At 35.6% G+C, this 20,645-nt stretch overlaps 2 protein-coding genes across 2 annotated transcripts; both read left to right on the forward strand.

Moving 5' to 3' along the window:
- The first annotated feature begins 12,974 nt into the window (after positions 1-12,974).
- Polr1H (RNA polymerase I subunit RpI12) lies at positions 12,975-20,645 on the forward strand. Its single transcript, XM_090178773.1, has 4 exons — positions 12,975-13,119; positions 15,841-15,932; positions 17,567-17,676; positions 20,510-20,645. Exons 1-4 carry the CDS (start codon positions 12,999-13,001, stop codon positions 20,532-20,534), a joined length of 348 nt encoding a protein of 115 aa, XP_090034899.1. The 5' UTR covers positions 12,975-12,998; the 3' UTR covers positions 20,535-20,645.
- S6KL (ribosomal protein S6 kinase like) lies at positions 13,497-14,861 on the forward strand. Its single transcript, XM_090178772.1, has one exon. It carries the CDS (start codon positions 13,654-13,656, stop codon positions 14,854-14,856), a length of 1,203 nt encoding a protein of 400 aa, XP_090034898.1. The 5' UTR covers positions 13,497-13,653; the 3' UTR covers positions 14,857-14,861.

A 20,645-nucleotide genomic window follows, 5' to 3' on the forward strand; every position in this document is an offset into this window, starting at 1 on the left:
ACGTCGGGAGTTAATGATATCTCCGATTGAATAAAATTCAAAGGTTCTTCCGAATTTATCCAACGATAAACTAGACTGCAAATATTCCGTTTAGTGTTAAAAGAGCTTTATTAAATATTAAAAGCCACAAATTATAACAATAAGCGCTAGTATACATTCTTTTGGTCTTGACAAACTCGGCAGGTGAAATGGGCTACGCGGTACGCGTTTCTTCATTTTTAGGGGATTGTGGCTCGCGCTACTTTAAAGGAAAATATTAGCGCGCTCTCAACTTAAATTAATGATCGGTACCATAAAAACAAGTGGACATTTACTAACCCCTAATCCAACTCATTTGTAAATCTCCAGAATTTAATAGACAGTTTTAGCAACTACCTACAGGGGCGGTGCCAGAAGATTCTTAGGTGTAGGCTAATAATGTTTATCATTTGTGGGCCCCCTGTTCCTCAATATTGGACTTAAAATTAAATTTTGCAAATTCAGGTAATTTATTTATTATTTGATATTAGTGCGGTTTTTAAAATTTTACAGTATTAACTATCATCACATATTTTATTTGAATTTAAAAATCGACTTGATGTGGCCCCGTCAGATCGATTTGTGGGCCCCTATTTGAACACAAAAGTAGGCTATAGCTCGGGTTGCCTACCCCTAACGCCGCTCCTGACTACCTACACCGGGATTTTATTCACAGTGAACGACGACAGAGTTCGTTTACGGTAAATCGCGAAGAGCAAACATTTCAAAAATTAAACTTCACATTTGACGGTATGAACAAGTTAATAATAAGATTATTTTTAATGTATATGTAAAATATAATACAATATCTTTGCATATAACCATCTTCGATTTTGTCCATTGTTTATGACATCGACAAAAATAACCATATCATCAAATGATCAAGCTAATTGCGAAGATTCACGGTTTTTAAATAATAATTTTTTTCAGAAAAAAAGGGAGGGGTTGGAATTAATATAATGGCCAGCCTGTGCCAATATTAAAACTGTTTTAGTTCCAAATTGAGGTAACTCGATTTACGCGAATTTTCTTTTTTGCCGTTTTTCAAACTTCCTTTACACTAAAAATATAAATATTACAAATAGCGGCCAATGTATAGTTACAAAGTTATCGATTATTTTCCATTTTTAAAAAGCATTACGTTATAATTTTTTTTCCAATTTAAATAATATTTTTTAGATACCTGGTTTTGAAACTAATAGCGTTCCTTTCGTTTTTATTTCACACCGAATTTTAGAAATAATAAAAATGTTTGAATAATTCTAATGTCTAGTTTGTGCGGGTAACAAAAATCAACAGTGAAGAAGCTGTCAACGATCACCGTCAATCTCAGCATGTGGGGAGTGGGGACCCGCTGGCTGCCGGTGAGTATGAACAAGGAATAAGGGGGGTGGCATTACCAAGGTAACCTATTTAAAGTTACAATAGACAGTAGGCTATAATCACTATGCTGTAAACATCTGTGTCGCGCGAAAGCGATCCAAATGTAACGACTGACGATTACGATAAAAATTACATCATTCTTCCGAACTTCAAAAGGGCGTTATTTTATTTCTGGGGGGGGGGGGGGATTTCTATTTGAACTTGTAATAACTTACACACAAATATTTTCTTTACATTTTTCTGTTTTTATATACAATATTGGAAGTATTTCAATATTTATTTAAATCTTCGCTCTTGCTTGATACCTACAAAGATTCTCAAAAAAAATTGTGTGGATCGTGTCATTTTCGCCTAATTTGGTTTGCACATGTTTCTTAACAATGAAACGAAACCAAAATTAGTTACAGACATACGCCAAACGAGGAGGCAATGAACACCGCTAATGCCCCACAATGGAACATTTTGAAAAAAAAAGGATCCACCGTGGAACTTCGTATGTCATTAGAAAGTGTTCATCTTGTAAAATACGGAACAATTAAAACAGCGAATATATTTTAGTTTCAATAGTTCAGCATTTTAGAATCACACAGTCTAATGGTCTTTAGACCAAACGAAGGTGGTCCTGAAAAGGACCGTTTTGGTTTTAGCCAATTATTTGGCTTCTTCTGGTTTTTGAATTTTTGAGACCTTTACGCAAGAACAACCAGCTACAGCCACTTAGGGGGCTTTGTTGGCATTGTCCAACTGCTCCTTATACAACTGGAGTTCAAATTCCATTGCCCCGTTCTTTAACTTGGCATTCATCAGCTCGTCTGGCCTTTGGGCGAGTTCTTGTTCGTTACAGAAAATATCAAAATATTTTTCTGTAAATCGTCCTAAGAAATAAAAAAACAAAAATTATCAATAATTAGTAACAATAATAATAACTATATGTAAAACTAAGTTGCTGTATTTACGTTTTAGCGATCGGCTTTCAACTTGAAGCTTGAAAAGAGGGGGGGGGGGGGGGGTGGAACCTCAACCCCTTTCCAAACTATCCCAATCGTTTCAATTTTGGGACCCGCAGGTGGAGTCCAGACACGAAGGCGTCTCTTTCGGCATCTTAACGAAAAGGCAAAGGTTGACCACTCATAGGAAACGTCTCTTAGTCGCAGCGGGACATGACTAACCAAATATTTCCCCGAAATAGGCATTCACTCGCTAATTTAGGCTTGACTTATAATATACATATATAAATATACTTTTCGCTAAACTGAACTCCCCCTAAAAATGAGTCGTATAGCTTCATAGATAGACTAGATCAAAACTAGCCCTTCTGAAACCGAAATAAGTATATAGGAAAACGGAGAAAACCATGTATATTCGGGCCGCGTCTACGGAACGTTAGCTCCAAAGTATATTTTTCTGGACTACGGATAGACTAACATGAAAACGTTAATCAATAAAAATAAAAATACTACGTAATATCATAAATCCATAATTTAATGGAAATAATTCACTAAAAGCTATTTACAGAGTGACGTCATCACGGTAAAAAATCGCCCCTAGCGAGATGCTGATAAACGGCACGTCATACACGAGAAGCCCTCTATACAGGGTCTTTTTTTTTGCTCGGAAAAGTGTTTTTTTTTCAAAAACTATTTATAGTACCGATTTCAAATTTGGAAGGTCAATTCTCTATACCGGGGGACATCAGTTTGAGAAATTTGAGCGTTTTCGGTAATGTTTTTCACCAATTTTGAAAAATTATTTTTCGACCACTAGGTGCGAGATAAAAAATTTCTATTATAAAGTTGTAGGCCGTCATCGAAAACCCTTAAAAATTGTTCACTCGACGAAAAACAACTTATTTATCAGTGAAACTTCGAGCTTGAAAAATTTACAAGTTGGTGAAGCCAAATTACGATTGTTTGAAACGATAATTGAAAAGGGAACAAGTCTAATACAAACGTAGTAGAGTTTTCACACTTGAAAAAATGTACACGTTTGGTTTTTAAATGCAGATATTTTATTCACATAAATTTTTACAAAACATTTTCAATAATATCACCATTGGCTGCAACACAGGTTTGTGCGCGGACAATTAAGTTCTCAAACGCTTTCTCTACCATTTCTGGTGTGACGTCTCGGCAAGCACTGATTATTCGTCTAATGAGTTCCTCCCTAGTTTCAATGGGCATGGCGTATACCTTTGCTTTAACGAATCCCCAGAGAAAATAATCCAGCGGTGTTAGGTCAGGTGACCTTGCTGGCCAATGCACTGGACCATTTCTCCCTATCCACCTTTCAGGAAACTCGTTGTTGAGGTGCTCAGTTACTTGCCGGGAAAAATGCGGAGGGGCGCCATCTTGCTGAAACCACAACTGACGTCTTTCAGCCAATGGAAGGTCGTCGATTGCGTCACTCAGTTCGTTCTGTAGAAAATGTAAATACCTTTGGCCGTTGAGGTTCGTCGGCAGGAAAAAGGGACCAAACAAACGGTTTCCAACAAGTCCAACCCAAACATTGACCCGTTCAAATTGAACCTGGTGATGATATTCAAAACCCCAATGTGGGTTGATGTCAGACCAAAGATGGCTGTTTTGATGATTAAAGGGCCCATCTCTAGAAAATGACGCTTCGTCGGAGAACAAAACATGGCGCAAAAATTGTCTATCTTCTTGGACAGCATTTAGTAACCAGTTGCTAAATTCATAACGTCTTTGATGGTCTCCGTCAATTAGTCCTTGGTGGAGCGTAGCTCTGTATGGGTGATAGCGATTCTTATGAAGAATTTTCCACACACGATTTGCAGAACAACCCAAATCAGCAGCGGCTTTAGCGCAACTGTGACGAGGATATGCCACAAAGTACGCGAGTACATTGTTCTCAAAGTCTAAATCCGGTTGACCCAATCCGCGAAACCTAGGTTGCAAGTTACCAAATTGATTGAAATCGTGAATTGCTCGTCTTACTGTATTTACAGATGGTGCTCCATTTGGATGTCTTTCTGCGAAGATTTCAGTCACTCTTCTAAGGTTTTGCGCTGCTTCTCCATAGTAAATGGCAACTATCTCGGTACGCTCAGCTACTGAATAACGAGGCATAGTTCGGAATATTATCAAACACTGATAATAATCTCCCAAAGTTTTCCTTTAAATACCCAATGCATGTTTAGGATTGACCTATAGCCTCGTGTTTTTTAAATCCGGTCGTTTTTTTAACCAAAGTTTCAACTGGATTAGGTAATTCGGTTTCAATTATCGTTTCAAACAATCGTAATTTGGCTTCACCAACTTGTAAATTTTTCAAGCTCGAATTTTCACTGATAAATAAATTGTTTTTCGTCGAGTGAACAATTTTTAAGGGTTTTCGATGACGGCCTACAACTTTATAATAGAAATTTTTTATCTCGCACCTAGTGGTCGAAAAATAATTTTTCAAAATTGGTGAAAAACATTACCGAAAACGCTCAAATTTCTCAAACTGATGTCCCCCGGTATAGAGAATTGACCTTCCAAATTTGAAATCGGTACTATAAATAGTTTTTGAAAAAAAAACACTTTTCCGAGCAAAAAAAAAGACCCTGTATAGAGTGTCTCTTGTGGCTAGTTATCAGTAAACGTTTTGCATATAAAGAATAAGACGTGTCATACTTATGTAACAATATTATTAACTAATGGTATTATTAGCTATTTTTACTACATTTATTTACAATATTTATTTATTCTGTGTTACTATTTACTAAGTTGCGACTAATCGGGCCGATTAGATATTATTGAACCTTGGAATCTATAGCCGACATATTCAGACATTAGAATAATATTAGTTAATTCAAAAGCATTGAATTGGCGGCTTGGCCCGATTCATAAAATCCTATTTGGCTCTGCAAACCTTTTTTCCCACTTTGGGCTTTTTTTTTTCAACACTGCCCATTCCAGACAGCAAGGGCGCCACTTACTCGTTACTGCACCTGACAAAAATATTAAAATAGGGGGACAGTCGATGGAGGGTTTTTTCTATTTAGCATCGAACCCATTTTCTTCATTCTCGCAGTTTTCAATTTCAACAATAGCGTGTACTTCTTAACGTCATATGACGGGGGGTCAACGCCAGAATTCCGAACTGACGCCAATGAGTCGCCCCTCCCTTGGGTCTTAGCCAATGCTAGGGCAATTTCGAAGTTTCCTATACTTATACCTCGCTTCGTAATCCTTTCTACAATAATAGTATAAATAGTAGGTTCCTTTCTCATTTCGTTACAGTTTCTTGTCGACTTTTCTCAAGTCTGCGTCTTTCGATTCGTATTTCGGTCCTTCCTTAGTTTAATTTTTTCGTGTTTTTTGCTTTAGCTGTTCATAATTTTTCTCGCCTTCGAAGTTTAATTTTTTCGAGTCCATAGTTTTGGAGTTATAGTACTTCGACTGTGGCTTGAGTTTTTTTATTCAGTTTCAGGCTTTAAGTTCGCTTCCGTATTTTACAAGATGAACACTTTCTAATGACATACGAAGTTCCACGGTGGATCCTTTTTTTTTCAAAATGTTCCATTGTGGGGCATTAGCGGTGTTCATTGCCTCCTCGTTTGGCGTATGTCTGTAACTAATTTTGGTTTCGTTTCATTGTTAAGAAACATATGCATACCAAATTAGGCGAAAATGACACGATCCACACAATTTTTTTTGAGAATCTTTGTAGGTATCAATTATTGAAATACTTCCAATATTGTATATAAAGTGTAACATCGTAAGCAATAAAAACAGAAAAATGTAAAGAAAATATTTGTGTGTAAGTTATTACAAGTTCAAATAGAAATCCCCCCCCCCCCCAGAAATAAAATAACGCCCTTTTGAAGTTCGGAAGAATGATGTAATTTTTATCGTAATCGTCAGTCGTTACATTTGGATCGCTTTCGCGCGACACAGATGTTTACAGCATAGTGATTATAGCCTACTGTCTATTGTAACTTTAAATAGGTTACCTTGGTAATGCCACCCCCCTTATTCCTTGTTCATACTCACCGGCAGCCAGCGGGTCCCCACTCCCCACATGCTGAGCTTGACGGTGATCGTTGACAGCTTCTTCACTGTTGATTTTTGTTACCCGCACAAACTAGACATTAGAATTATTCAAACATTTTTATTATTTCTAAAATTCGGTGTGAAATAAAAACGAAAAGAACGCTATTAGTTTCAAAACCAGGTATCTAAAAAATATTATTTAAATTGGAAAAAAAATTATAACGTAATGCTTTTTAAAAATGGAAAATAATCGATAACTTTGTAACTATACATTGGCCGCTATTTGTAATATTTATATTTTTAGTGTAAAGGAAGTTTGAAAAACGGCAAAAAAGAAAATTCGCGTAAATCGAGTTACCTCAATTTGGAACTAAAACAGTTTTAATATTGGCACAGGCTGGCCATTATATTAATTCCAACCCCTCCCTTTTTTTCTGAAAAAAATTATTATTTAAAAACCGTGAATCTTCGCAATTAGCTTGATCATTTGATGATATGGTTATTTTGGTCGATGTCATAAACAATGGACAAAATCGAAGATGGTTATATGCAAAGATATTGTATTATATTTTACATATACATTAAAAATAATCTTATTATTAACTTGTTCATACCGTCAAATGTGAAGTTTAATTTTTGAAATGTTTGCTCTTCGCGATTTACCGTAAACGAACTCTGTCGTCGTTCACTGTGAATAAAATCCCGGTGTAGGTAGTCAGGAGCGGCGTTAGGGGTAGGCAACCCGAGCTATAGCCTACTTTTGTGTTCAAATAGGGGCCCACAAATCGATCTGACGGGGCCACATCAAGTCGATTTTTAAATTCAAATAAAATATGTGATGATAGTTAATACTGTAAAATTTTAAAAACCGCACTAATATCAAATAATAAATAAATTACCTGAATTTGCAAAATTTAATTTTAAGTCCAATATTGAGGAACAGGGGGCCCACAAATGATAAACATTATTAGCCTACACCTAAGAATCTTCTGGCACCGCCCCTGTAGGTAGTTGCTAAAACTGTCTATTAAATTCTGGAGATTTACAAATGAGTTGGATTAGGGGTTAGTAAATGTCCACTTGTTTTTATGGTACCGATCATTAATTTAAGTTGAGAGCGCGCTAATATTTTCCTTTAAAGTAGCGCGAGCCACAATCCCCTAAAAATGAAGAAACGCGTACCGCGTAGCCCATTTCACCTGCCAAGTTTGTCAAGACCAAAAGAATGTATACTAGCGCTTATTGTTATAATTTGTGGCTTTTAATATTTAATAAAGCTCTTTAAACACTAAACGGAATATTTGCAGTCTAGTTTATCGTTGGATAAATTCGGAAGAACCTTTGAATTTTATTCAATCGGAGATATCATTAACTCCCGACGTTTAGAGTACCCTTCATTTTATTAATAAAAAAAGTAAATAATAAACCCATAGCCGAGTAATAGTTTAATGTTTGATTTTTGAAATTTTTTCTCGCCGCGCTGTGAGCGATTTGCGTAAACGAACTTTACCGTCGCTCACCATGATCAAAATCCGCTCGTAGCTAGCGCTCAAATCTGAGCGAACTATTCCTTCTCTCGGTAATTTTCCCTCAACGCTGCGTCAGCGCTTTCTACTGAGGGTACTAACGCGTCGCTTAAAAGTGAGGGGGCTATTCCGACGATCGGGAGATCTCGCTCAGCGCGCGGTGAGCGCTTAAAAGTGAGGGAACTAACCCGTCGAGGGGAGAATCTCCCTCAGCGCGCCGTCAGCCATCAACGCCGGAGCGAACTATTCGGCGCTCGCCCAGAGGCTTCTCAATTAGAGATAGAGAAAATAAACTCGTTTGCCTTGAGTACTCGCTCACTTGAGCAAGCCGTGTTTAAAACTCTATATGCTCATTTTTCCGAACGCTCGCAACTTTTTGCCCACCTCTGGTACGACAAGGAGTCGCGTACGATAAAATCGCATCGTGTGAGCCAAGCTTTACGCCGCCTCGGAATTCCCCTCCCTACTATTCCTTCATGATCTTGGCGAAGCAAATTTTGTGCTTCGTTTCGGAGACTGGGCTTTTCCATGTCTAACTGGGGCTGCACAATGGACCTTTGGTCGAAGTGCTAGGCTGGGCTTGACCCAACCACCCCACCCCTACTAATAATAATAACATTGGGATATGTCTAGTCTAAACTACGAAATAGGCAGGTAAATGCTAAGGCAGCCAAATTAACATTCATGTTTAGACACCTGAACAAAAAGAAAACAAGTGGATTTGGTCTGATTTCAATCGGATAATTATCATAATTTTTTTCAATCGGATAACTAATGAGATATTTTGAATCAGATAACTATCATGATTTTTTCAATTGGATAATTATGATTTTTTCAATCGGATAATTATGACTTTTACAATCGGATAATTATCATGAATTTTTCAATTGGATAATTATCGTGAATTTTTCAATCGGATAACTATCGAGATATTTTGAATCGGATAATTATCATGATTTCCAATCGGATAATTATCAAGATTTTTTCAATCGGATAAATATCGATATATTTTGAATCGGATAATTATCATGATTTTCAATCGAATAATTATCAAGATTTTTTCAATCGGATAATTATCAAGATTTTTTCAATCGGATAATTATCAAGATTTTTTCAATCGGATAATTATCGAGATATTTTTAATCGGATAATTATCAAGATTTTTCAATCGTATAATTATCATGATTTTTTCAATCGGGTAACTATCGAGATATTTTGAATCGGATAATTATCATGATATTTTCAATCGGATAACTATCATGATTTTTTAATCGGATAACTTTGAAGATATTTTGAATCGGATAATTATCATGCAGTATAAGTAAATATTATTGTGCTATATAATATTTTTCAAAGTGTAACGATTAACGAGTGACTGGAAGACTTGTACTGAAAAAAGGGTTAGCCATGCAGGTGTGACCAGATTCTATATTAGATATAATCAGAAGCCAATAACAAGAAAAGCCTCTAACTCGACCAAAATCGTGAAAAATCTCGTTTTCGAAATAGAGGTATTCGGAGGGATACAGATTTGTTAATGCGATATGTGGTCAGAAAATATAGTCCTCTCATAATAGCAAATCCGCTCACAAGGAGAGGAGCGGTGCTCTACACTGATACAAAGTAATGGATACGAAACGGGTGGCCCGTATTTCCAAAATCACGTAACAACATAACTATGTACGGAAACCATAAAAAATGCTTGGTTTTGGAAATAAAGGCGTTTTAACAAAGGTTTTACCAAATCTCTAAAACTGCGAACGTGGTTATTGCACTTTGCCCTGGAAGGCGAACGCATTTCTGCAGCGAACAGACAGACATACACGCACATACACACACTAAATGACACCATCTTTTCTTTCAATTTGATTGGTGAAAACTGTCATTCAAAACTGATTTAAACAGGGTTTTAAGGTCTATTCGAGGAGAAGAAGTCCATGGTGTAGTGTGACCTAGGAGGATTCAAGTGTACCTGGAGAAGAATTCGGGGGTCACGGGAGAGGCTGCTTAAAGCCTCGAACCTTTGGACATAAAACTACAACGGAGCCATCTAGTGAACTGTCTAGCTCACGAATGTTTTGGTAATTCCTAGGCTACTCTGAAGCTTGTTAGGTGGCGCTAAAAACGTTATGTCCAAGTGTTTAACTCCCACAGCGACAGCCGTAGACGAACCGCGAGGTATTGGTTGGGGGAATGCAAATTTCTTCTCCAGGTAACTGAATCCTCCTAGGTGTGACCAGGCTACGGACATAATGGAGAAAAAATTTGCCGGTAGAAAATATTGAAATTTGGTCCTCATTGAAATTCACAAACAAATAGGTTGTCATGGAAAAGAAAATTGGAACCATGGTCACTAAATTATTTGAACCATAACCACTACTGGGCTTCTCGCTAAAGGAATGGTAAAAAATTAGATAGTAAACTAGTGGTGTCAGCTAAAATCCTTAAACACCATACACCAAAAAATAAAACCAAATAGGTTAAAAAATAAACAACAAGTGTTAAAACCAAAATTGAAATATACAGGGTCTTTTTTTTTGCTCGGAAAAGTGTTTTTTTTCAAAAACTATTTATAGTACCGATTTCAAATTTGGAAGGTCAATTCTCTATACCGGGGGACATCAGTTTGAGAAATTTGAGCGTTTTCGGTAATGTTTTTCACCAATTTTGAAAAATTATTTTTCGACCACTAGGTGCGAGATAAAAAATTTCTATTATAAAGTTGTAGGCCGTCATCGAAAACCCTTAAAAATTGTTCACTCGACGAAAAACAACTTATTTATCAGTGAAAATTCGAGCTTGAAAAATTTACAAGTTGGTGAAGCCAAATTACGATTGTTTGAAACGATAATTGAAAAGGGAACAAGTCTAATACAAACGTAGTAGAGTTTTCACACTTGAAAAAATGTACACGTTTGGTTTTTAAATGCAGATATTTTATTCACATAAATTTTTACAAAACATTTTCAATAATATCACCATTGGCTGCAACACAGGTTTGTGCGCGGACAATTAAGTTCTCAAACGCTTTCTCTACCATTTCTGGTGTGACGTCTCGGCAAGCACTGATTATTCGTCTAATGAGTTCCTCCCTAGTTTCAATGGGCGTGGCGTATACCTTTGCTTTAACGAATCCCCAGAGAAAATAATCCAGCGGTGTTAGGTCAGGTGACCTTGCTGGCCAATGCACTGGACCATTTCTCCCTATCCACCTTTCAGGAAACTCGTTGTTGAGGTGCTCAGTTACTTGCCGGGAAAAATGCGGAGGGGCGCCATCTTGCTGAAACCACAACTGACGTCTTTCAGCCAATGGAAGGTCGTCGATTGCGTCACTCAGTTCGTTCTGTAGAAAATGTAAATACCTTTGGCCGTTGAGGTTCGTCGGCAGGAAAAAGGGACCAATCAAACGGTTTCCAACAAGTCCAACCCAAACATTGACCCGTTCAAATTGAACCAGGTGATGATATTCAAAACCCCAATGTGGGTTGATGTCAGACCAAAGATGGCTGTTTTGATGATTAAAGGGCCCATCTCTAGAAAATGACGCTTCGTCGGAGAACAAAACATGGCGCAAAAATTGTCTATCTTCTTGGACAGCATTTAGTAACCAGTTGCTAAATTCATAACGTCTTTGATGGTCTCCGTCAATTAGTCCTTGGTGGAGCGTAGCTCTGTATGGGTGATAGCGATTCTTACGAAGAATTTTCCACACACGATTTGCAGAACAACCCAAATCAGCAGCGGCGTTAGCGCAACTGTGACGAGGATATGCCACAAAGTACGCGAGTACATTGTTCTCGAAGTCTAAATCCGGTTGACCCAATCCGCGAAACCTAGGTTGCAAGTGACCAAATTGATTGAAATCGTGAATTGCTCGTCTTACTGTATTTACAGATGGTGCTCCATTTGGATGTCTTTCTGCGAAGATTTCAGTCACTCTTCTAAGGTTTTGCGCTGCTTCTCCATAGTAAATGGCAACTATCTCGGTACGCTCAGCTACTGAATAACGAGGCATTGTTCGAAATATTATCAAACACTGATAATAATCTCCCAAAGTTTTCCTTTAAATACCCAATGCATGTTTAGGATTGACCTATAGCCTCGTGTTTTTTAAATCCGGTCGTTTTTTTAACCAAAGTTTCAACTGGATTAGGTAATTCGGTTTCAATTATCGTTTCAAACAATCGTAATTTGGCTTCACCAACTTGTAAATTTTTCAAGCTCGAATTTTCACTGATAAATAAATTGTTTTTCGTCGAGTGAACAATTTTTAAGGGTTTTCGATGACGGCCTACAACTTTATAATAGAAATTTTTTATCTCGCACCTAGTGGTCGAAAAATAATTTTTCAAAATTGGTGAAAAACATTACCGAAAACGCTCAAATTTCTCAAACTGATGTCCCCCGGTATAGAGAATTGACCTTCCAAATTTGAAATCGGTACTATAAATAGTTTTTGAAAAAAAACACTTTTCCGAGCAAAAAAAAAGACCCTGTATATTAATGCAAAATAACAAAATTAATAAATGCACCACCCAAGAAAGCAAATAAAGGACGCACATACAACCAAAGTGCGAAGGTATACAAAGATCACGCAGCGACCTGCACAACAATAAATTACACGCCAAAGCGGGACCAGAACAAACAAAACATGGCCAAGTTTGCTTAATAAATCATAAAGATACGATGTCAAAATTTGAAATCCCGGAATAAGCAGGTTGCATTATGCTCCACTTTGATTTAACAGTTTTTTGGTGCTTTCTAGTGTCTTTGGCTTACTGAGGACACATTTTGAACATATCGCACGTCGTGCCCTATTATTTCATTAATTTCTTTAAACTCTATTTTACTTCAGAATCTGTTAGACCTATCAGTCGAAGCAATAATTGCGTTATTTCGTTATTAGTTTTTACTTCATCGAGATTTATGTGGTCCAGCGGTCAAGATTGGCCATATTCATAAAAATACCATAGAAAAAAACGTCTGTAAATCTGATCACCATTGGAGCTAAAGCCATAGTAACCACAACACCTTTTATACTAATTAAAAAAAACATCTAATTTTTAGCGTGAAAATGGAAGTGGAATTTTCGTCTGATGTTGAATTTTGTCCGGCTTGTGGTGCCATATTACCACTTCCAGGGTTATCAAACACTGTTGTTTGTAAGGTCTGCAAGTACAACACTGACGTTTCTGGTAAGAAATATAGTTATATTAAAATTAAAATGTATCGGGTCAATTACGGGGGTAATGACTAAAATTGACTATAGAGCAAGCATCATCTCGGAAATTATTTTGTGGTGCAACCAAACTCACGAAATATATTGCTAAAATATAAGATTTATGTACTCGTTAAGTATTCTGTTATTAGAATCAAGTTGTGATAATTATTCTGGTTTTAATAAATCTCGCTTTATAATTTTAAAAATTTGTTTCTTTTAAGTTATTACATTTCATTATTTCAACTTAGTATAATCTATTCAAAATGTTTTTGTCGTAGTTCCGCTCTATCGAGGAAATTATCTACCTAGCGTCGTCTGCTTACGAGATTACACAGTAATTTCAGGTAGTGTGTAGAATATAGAACAATGTACGTGTTTATTACAACACGTTTTCTTGTGAATGTTATGAACCACAAATGATTCGATGTTTTCGTAATTAGCACATTAGGTTTTCAAAAGTCTAGTTGTAAGGTTCCTAGGTAACAAATTTAAATGTAAATTATTGTTTATGGGAAACTCCCCATCATCTTCAAGTAATACACCACCAACTTTGGCGAAAAGATGGCATTCCACACAAACGCAACTCAGTTTATCAAGTAGTTACAGTGGATTTTCAATTGCAAGTGTGCAACGACCCTTTTCAAGAAGATCAAGAAGAAATAAACAATTAAAATCCATTGCTCCAATTGGTAGAGAGCTTTATTTAGAATCTTCCAAAACTAATTGGCCAACTCCTCTAGTGGATTCAATATTTCTCCCAGAGTTTCCTATTAAATCTAGGTTCTATGAGTCCCAATTTCAAATTTTAGATGATATAGCTCATGGTGCTTTTGGATCTGTGTTAAAAGTTAAGAATAAAGATACTGGTGCTTTTTACGCTATGAAAGTGTTAAAAAAGTCACAAGTTGTTAAAGAAAATGCTATCCAACAATGTAAGGATGAAGTAACGATACAATCAATTCTTGGTCACCATACATTTATTTCAAAATGTGAATTTTGTTGGCAAAATCGTAAACATTTATATGTACTTACCGATTATGTTGCTTATGGCGAGTTACTTCATTTATGGCAAAAACATGGTTGTTTCTCGGAAAATCTAGTTAGAGTTTACATAGCGGAATTGGGTCTAGCTGTAGATTTCCTACATAATGCTGGTGTTATGTACAGGGATTTAAAGTTGGAAAATATTCTGTTAGATTCTGAAGGTCATGTTCAGTTAATCGATTTTGGTTTATCAAAATGGGTTAGCTATGGATGTAAAGCGCAAACAATTTGTGGAACTTTACAATATATGGCACCTGAAATACTCAATATGGAGCCTTATACCCACGCAGTAGATTGGTGGTCCTTAGGAATTTTAATGTATGTTTTATTAATCGGAGCTTATCCTGTTGATGGAGTGAAAGATCATGAGGAAATGCGATCTTTAGTCACTAATACTTCATTCCAATTGCCAGAGTCATATACTGGAAGTGATAATGCAAAATTAGTTGTTCGCAAACTGCTTTGTAAAAGACCTCAAAAACGACTTCAAAATCTACATAATTTGAAATTTGAACCATTTTTTAGACAACTCAATTTTGATGATTTAATTGAAAGAAAAATCTCACCTCTAAAATTGTTAAACGAAGATATACTAAATAATGTTATAGAAACAAAGAAAGGTGATAAAAGTGTTAATGAACTCATTGAAGTTTTTGAGAACTTTTAGGCAATGAATAGTCATGTATAGATAAATATATTTTTATCAAGGCTTTATTTTTGTCTATCCCAGAATGTTACTAAAATGCATTTACATCATTCTGTTTTAAAGTAAAATAAAAAAATTAATTTTATCATGCTTTTAATTTCACTAACAACATAACCTTGACTAGACCAAAATCTACGTCGGAGATCGGGATATACTTTTTTCATACAATATACTCTAAAGGTAATGGTACATTACCATTTGGTATGGTATTTGAAAATAAATAGTGATGCATCGATATGGGTACGGCCGATATATCGGCTATTCGTGGCTGATATTAACAAAGTTATCTATCATAACAGTAGAGTATTTGATAAAATCATTGTAAAAGACGGTTCAGAACACTCATATCATTTTATTAAAATTTTAAATGAAAACAAAAATTTGCAAGAGCATATCCGAATGTTTCTTTCCATTTTATTTGATACATATTTTCCACCACAAATCGAATATTGTTGTTTTTTATTTGTTTAAACTGCTGATTTAATTTTTTTTATGGGGAAGGAGCTTACTGTTAGAAGTTTCATTTAACTGTTAGAGCGTGAGGTAGTTTGGGTTTTTTGAGTCTGATTTTTTGCTACAGTTTTTCAGGCAGAGATTTCTGCCATTTGCTTTTGTGTAGGCTTCGGTCTTAAGAAGAATTATCAGGGCTGGAAATGAGTGATCTTTCCAATATCTCGGCAAAGCAAATCTTGTGCTTCGTTTTGTAGACTGGGTTTTTCCATGTCTAGGACTGGGGCTGCACTATGAACCTCTGGTTGAAGTGCTAGGTTGTACTTGACCCAACCACCCAACGCTACTAATAATAATAATAATAGAGTGCGAGGTGGATATTGGGAGCAATGCTAAAAATCATCTCAATTTCTTATCAGAAATTTTTTACCATTCCATGGCACCAAGATACTGATTATCTGTATGTTCTCAAATGTCTTGTTATTTCTTTTGTAGTATTTGATGGAATAACAACGCATACATCTGTCGTTTTCAACAGCAAGGAACTTGGTAAAAAAGCAAAGAATGAAGAAGCTGCTGGTTGTTTGGTAGGTAAATTTTTAAATTGCCTATGAATATTAATCAATTTTTGTAATAGATATCTCCCTCATGTAATAATAATGCCCAGCTGTCTCATGAGAAAAGACCAAAATGAAATATAATTGGGAATGTTCTGCCCATTTAAGCGTTTATAATTGAATGAGCTGTAATAAGTATGTCTGATGAGATGTTTGATAAGACAAGACAAATTTATTTACTATGCTAAGGGCAAGCTCTCTTTTATTTTTATTAAAATTCGCGTTTTTTCTTGTGCAAAGTATATTTTAAAATTGGAAAGACAATGATATTCTCTTGTGCACAAGTTTTAAAAGTTCATTTAAATAGCAGTTTTTAAATAAACTTTTATACTTTTGCACAAGAGAACATCGTTGTATTTATTTCTTTGCTTTAAAAAAAATTATTTTATTACCACTATTGTTCCTCTAAGAATTATTTATAGTAGAAGGAAAGATAATCTTATTTAGAAAGAGTTGTCAAAATGATAGTTGCCACTTTCATCATTTTTAAGTAATTTACACAATTGTTAAATAAAATTGACCTGATTGGTAAAAGTGGGGCTCTGTAAATGTGGGGCTCTGTGTAAAAAGACTTGCTTTTTGGGACTTCAAGTGATTCCAGGCTAAATGTATGCGCCCAGATGCAAGCCCCTTACCAAAAAATAAGTTGGTTTTTAGTTGGTATTCACATTTAAGTTGATATTAAGTTGGTTTTAAGTGGTCAGCATATTTCAGTAAACTAGTTAAGTTGGTTTTAAGTTGGTGGGAAAATGCTTTTTTCTTTAAGTTGGTATTTAGTTGGTTTTTAGTGGTCAGAAAATTACATATTATTTTTTAATTTGTTTTTAAGTGGTCTTTATTAAGTGACATTTTAATTAAGTTTTAAGTGGTCTTTATTAAGTAACATTTTAAGTAAGTTTTAAGTTGGCTTTAAGTGGTAGTAACATTTTAAGTAAGTTTTTAGTTGGTTTAAGTTGGTATTAAGTTGTTTTTAAGTAGGTTTTTAGTTGGTATTTGTCTCAAATACAAACTTAAAACCAACTTAAATAGTTCTTAGACCACTTATATTTTGGTAAGGGAGACTTTAATTAGGTGAACTAATTGGGAAAATAATCGAACTAATGTAAAAATATCAACTACTCGATTCAAAGAAAGAGAAACCAAATGCTCCCTAAATGTCCAATTTGTTGGTCTTAAGTTAAAAATTAGTTAAGATTGGAGATTGAGCAAAAGAGTCTACGTTCCATGCAGATGGTTTGACTAATCTCGAGGCATAGGCTATTTCAGCCATATTGCCCAACCAAACCTTTTCTTCATTTAGTTTTAATGCGAATAGTGTAAATATGATTTTTAATAATTTCCCCCTTTCAAAAATAAGCTCAGTATTGCCCCTTTATGATGTCCAATTTTAATTTAAATATGATTATGTGAGAAACCTAGAGCACACTGAGTAACTCATGTGAGGATTAAGTCTACTTTATTTTAGTAGATTGGTTTTGTTGACAGGAATAGTCCTAAGGGTCTAAGTTAAGATTTTGATTCTCAGGCAAAAAAGTTGTTGGTTCCTCGGTTTTCAAGGTTAGGGTACGAACGCTGCTTATGAACTAATATTATTTTATACATAGGTTGATAGAAAATGTTCTCGATGTGGCCATGATGGTATGACTTATGCAACACTGCAAACTCGATCTGCCGATGAAGGGCAAACAGTGTTTTATTCTTGCCCTAATTGCAAGTAAGTTATTTGGTGTATTTTTGAAAGATTAAATAATGTGGAATTTTCTCAATGTTTGTTTCAGCAGCCTAAAGGTTGCCGAGCAACCCTTTAACCAACCCATAACTCGCGTCATTAAGGCATCTTTGGAAAATAGTTTTAATCTTATAGGTTTGGAAGTTAAGACAAAAAACAAGAACTAAATTTCCACCTTTGAGAATTCCAAAATTTTTCGATTTGAAATTTTCTCATTTAGTTTGAGTCAAGGGCTGTACTAATGAGTTTACGCATAATCTTTAGAGTCTGTATTATTATTATTAATGAGAGGGGAGAATAGCTAAAGACATGCCCATTCGCGCACTTCATCCAGTGGTCCATTGTGCAACCCCTTACCCCTTACCAAAAAATAAGTTGGATTTCAGTTTGTATTTAGTTTGTATACACATTATTAGTTGATATTGAGTTGGTATTAAGTAGGCTCAAGTTGTCAGCATATTTCAAGTTACTATTAAAGGGGTAATAAGTTGTTATTCAGTTGGTAGGAAAATAGAGCTGAACTTTATTGTTAGAACCTACATGTAGCTCCGAGAGGAGATTCAAACAGCTATAAACCAGTTTTGAAGAGATCTGAAACTGGTTGAGAGCCTTGAGGGCCGCTTGACTGTCCGAAAAAATTTTGATAACCTTGTCATGAAGCTTCTTTTTAAGACAAAAGTCAACACAGAAGCAGATAGCGGCAATCTCTGCCTGAAAAACGCTAGCATAAACACCAAGGCTTTCAAAGAAGCCAAGATTGCTAGTAAGACAATACATACCCAAAACCTGCATGAGCCAGAGTGGGTCTTAGATCCATCAGTAAACCAGATGATTTCTCCTCAGAACCCATTAAGAAGACAGGTAACTGACTAGAAATTTCACGGTGAATCTTGGGCTGCGTTCAACAACTATCAACGGAGAAAAACCGTTGAGTTATAGTTGAGTTCTTTTAATCAACGCTACGTCACAAAAATCTAAAAGTTGTTGTACGATTTATAGTTCGCTGACTTAACGAACAAAATATCGTCTGCTACCCCTCCTTTAACTTTGTCGACTGACGTCACGATACCGATGAGCAACGGAAAAACCATCTCGCTCAGCCGATGTTTCCACTGAGTCTCCGATGATCAATGTGACGTCAAAACTGGAAGTCAAAAAACCCGTTCAGCAAAAAACCGCTGACCGTTGAGCTCAGCGCTGAGCTTTTTTAGAGTTGTTGAACGCAGCCAAGGTGTGGCTATTATCCCAAATATTTGCCCTCGGTGTACAGGCCATCTGGTAGTGGTTAGCCCCTGGGTTTAAGTACTTGGTTTTAATCAGTCAATAGGCGCTTAAATAAAAAAAATTTCAAGGAAATCGCCAAGTAATACATCAGAGAGCCAGGACCTGCAATTAAGTTACTGCTTGTTGAAATAATGGAAACTTTTCACCTGTAAACAGTACTTGCAAAGCCTTAATATGTCAAAAAAAAAGCTACCTGGTTAAAAGGAAACATATGTTGCATACTGTACTGGTGAAGCTTCCATTATTTCAACAAGCACTGTATAAACAGTAACTTTCAGGTCCTGGTTCTCGGAAATATTACTTCTTGGCGATTTCTTTGGGGATGTTTTATTGAAGTGTCTATGGGTAATTTATATTTAGTAAAATTACTTTATTAGGAAAATTAAATAATTTTATTTTTAAAATAAATGTTTAAAAAATATTTTAGGGTCAAATACGATTAAAAAACAATAGGGTCCGAATAATTAATTAATACTTAATAAATAAATTAAAAGACTACGGTACAATGGTAATTTGGTGAATTTAAAATATTTCAGTGATTTTAGATGTAAAAACCATTTTTAATTCTAATTACACTATTTGGAAGACTATTCCATACTTTACACTTTTTTCCCTCAGGGAGAATTTGTCACTAACTAAGTCAATTTCATTTTGCCTAGTTTTAGAGAGTACTATTTTAAAATAATCTGTAATATAATTTGGAGCATTTTTAAATTTAACTGCATGGAGGAACAACAGCAGATGAATCTTATATCTTGCTTGTAGTGATTTCATTTCGCATTTCTCTCTAGCTTCTGTTGCTGATGAGCGTTTGCTGGTTTTGATATCAATAAGGTTTTAGTTCGTTAAGAACTTTAATATGGAATATTGGGAGCACCTTTTCCCATACCTATCCGTCAAGAAGAGTTTGGCACTTATCAGCTTATTTGTATTGTGTTTTGTTTATGTTAATCATTAAACCATTTAACTATAACTAACATTTATTGATAATTAGGATGTATACAAAATTAATTTAAAAACATAGCCTAGTGATGTCACCAAATTGTATCTATTGCTGATCTGCATATAATAGCGCCTGCTATGGCTAACTATCTGAACTCATATCATTAATTTACTTTTCACCCTTTCGGTAACTAATCACACTGGTCTAATCCCAACTACCCTTTTTCACTTGGTAATTTGAGTCACCCCCAAGAAACAAAATCCTGGCTAAGCCACTTGCCCTACTTCCGAAATACCATTGATGCCACGGAACCAAAAAACTCTCAGGCAAAAGTAGGTCAACACTGCAAACAGTAAGTGGGAGTTGCTGAAAATCTATGTATTCAGGCTTCCCCCTTCTGGGTGCACTACTGGGCAAATAAAGCAAAGAATTATCTCCCCAACTAATGTTTTCAATTGGTGTTGTGTACCTTTGTTGAGACATCCTTTTAAATCAAGCATTACAATATTGTTAACCAGGGTAATTACTATAAATGAGCTTAATCTCTTGTTTTCAGTTTATGACCATTAACCAGCACTGTTTATTTTTCAGATTTCAAGAAACTGAAAACTCTTGAAAGCATGAAGAGTACATTTGTAAATAATACTCAAATCATTGAACACTTCTTGTAGTAACCAAACATGATATAAATTTTATAACAGTTCCTATTACCATGTATGATTGATGA

Source organism: Leiobunum rupestre, chromosome 6, assembly GCF_980474605.1.
Source record: "Leiobunum rupestre chromosome 6, qqLeiRupe1.1.hap1, whole genome shotgun sequence".
NCBI lineage: Eukaryota > Metazoa > Arthropoda > Arachnida > Opiliones > Sclerosomatidae > Leiobunum > Leiobunum rupestre.

Coding starts and splice junctions, on each gene's coding strand:
- Polr1H (XM_090178773.1), top strand. CDS start 12,999: ATGGAAGTGGAATTTTCGTCTGATGTTGAATTTTGTCCGGCTTGTGGT. Junction 15,933..17,566: donor AAGAAGCTGCTGGTTGTTTG/GTAGGTAAATTT, acceptor TTTTATACATAG/GTTGATAGAAAATGTTCTCG. Junction 17,677..20,509: donor TATTCTTGCCCTAATTGCAA/GTAAGTTATTTG, acceptor TTTATTTTTCAG/ATTTCAAGAAACTGAAAACT.
- S6KL (XM_090178772.1), top strand. CDS start 13,654: ATGGGAAACTCCCCATCATCTTCAAGTAATACACCACCAACTTTGGCG.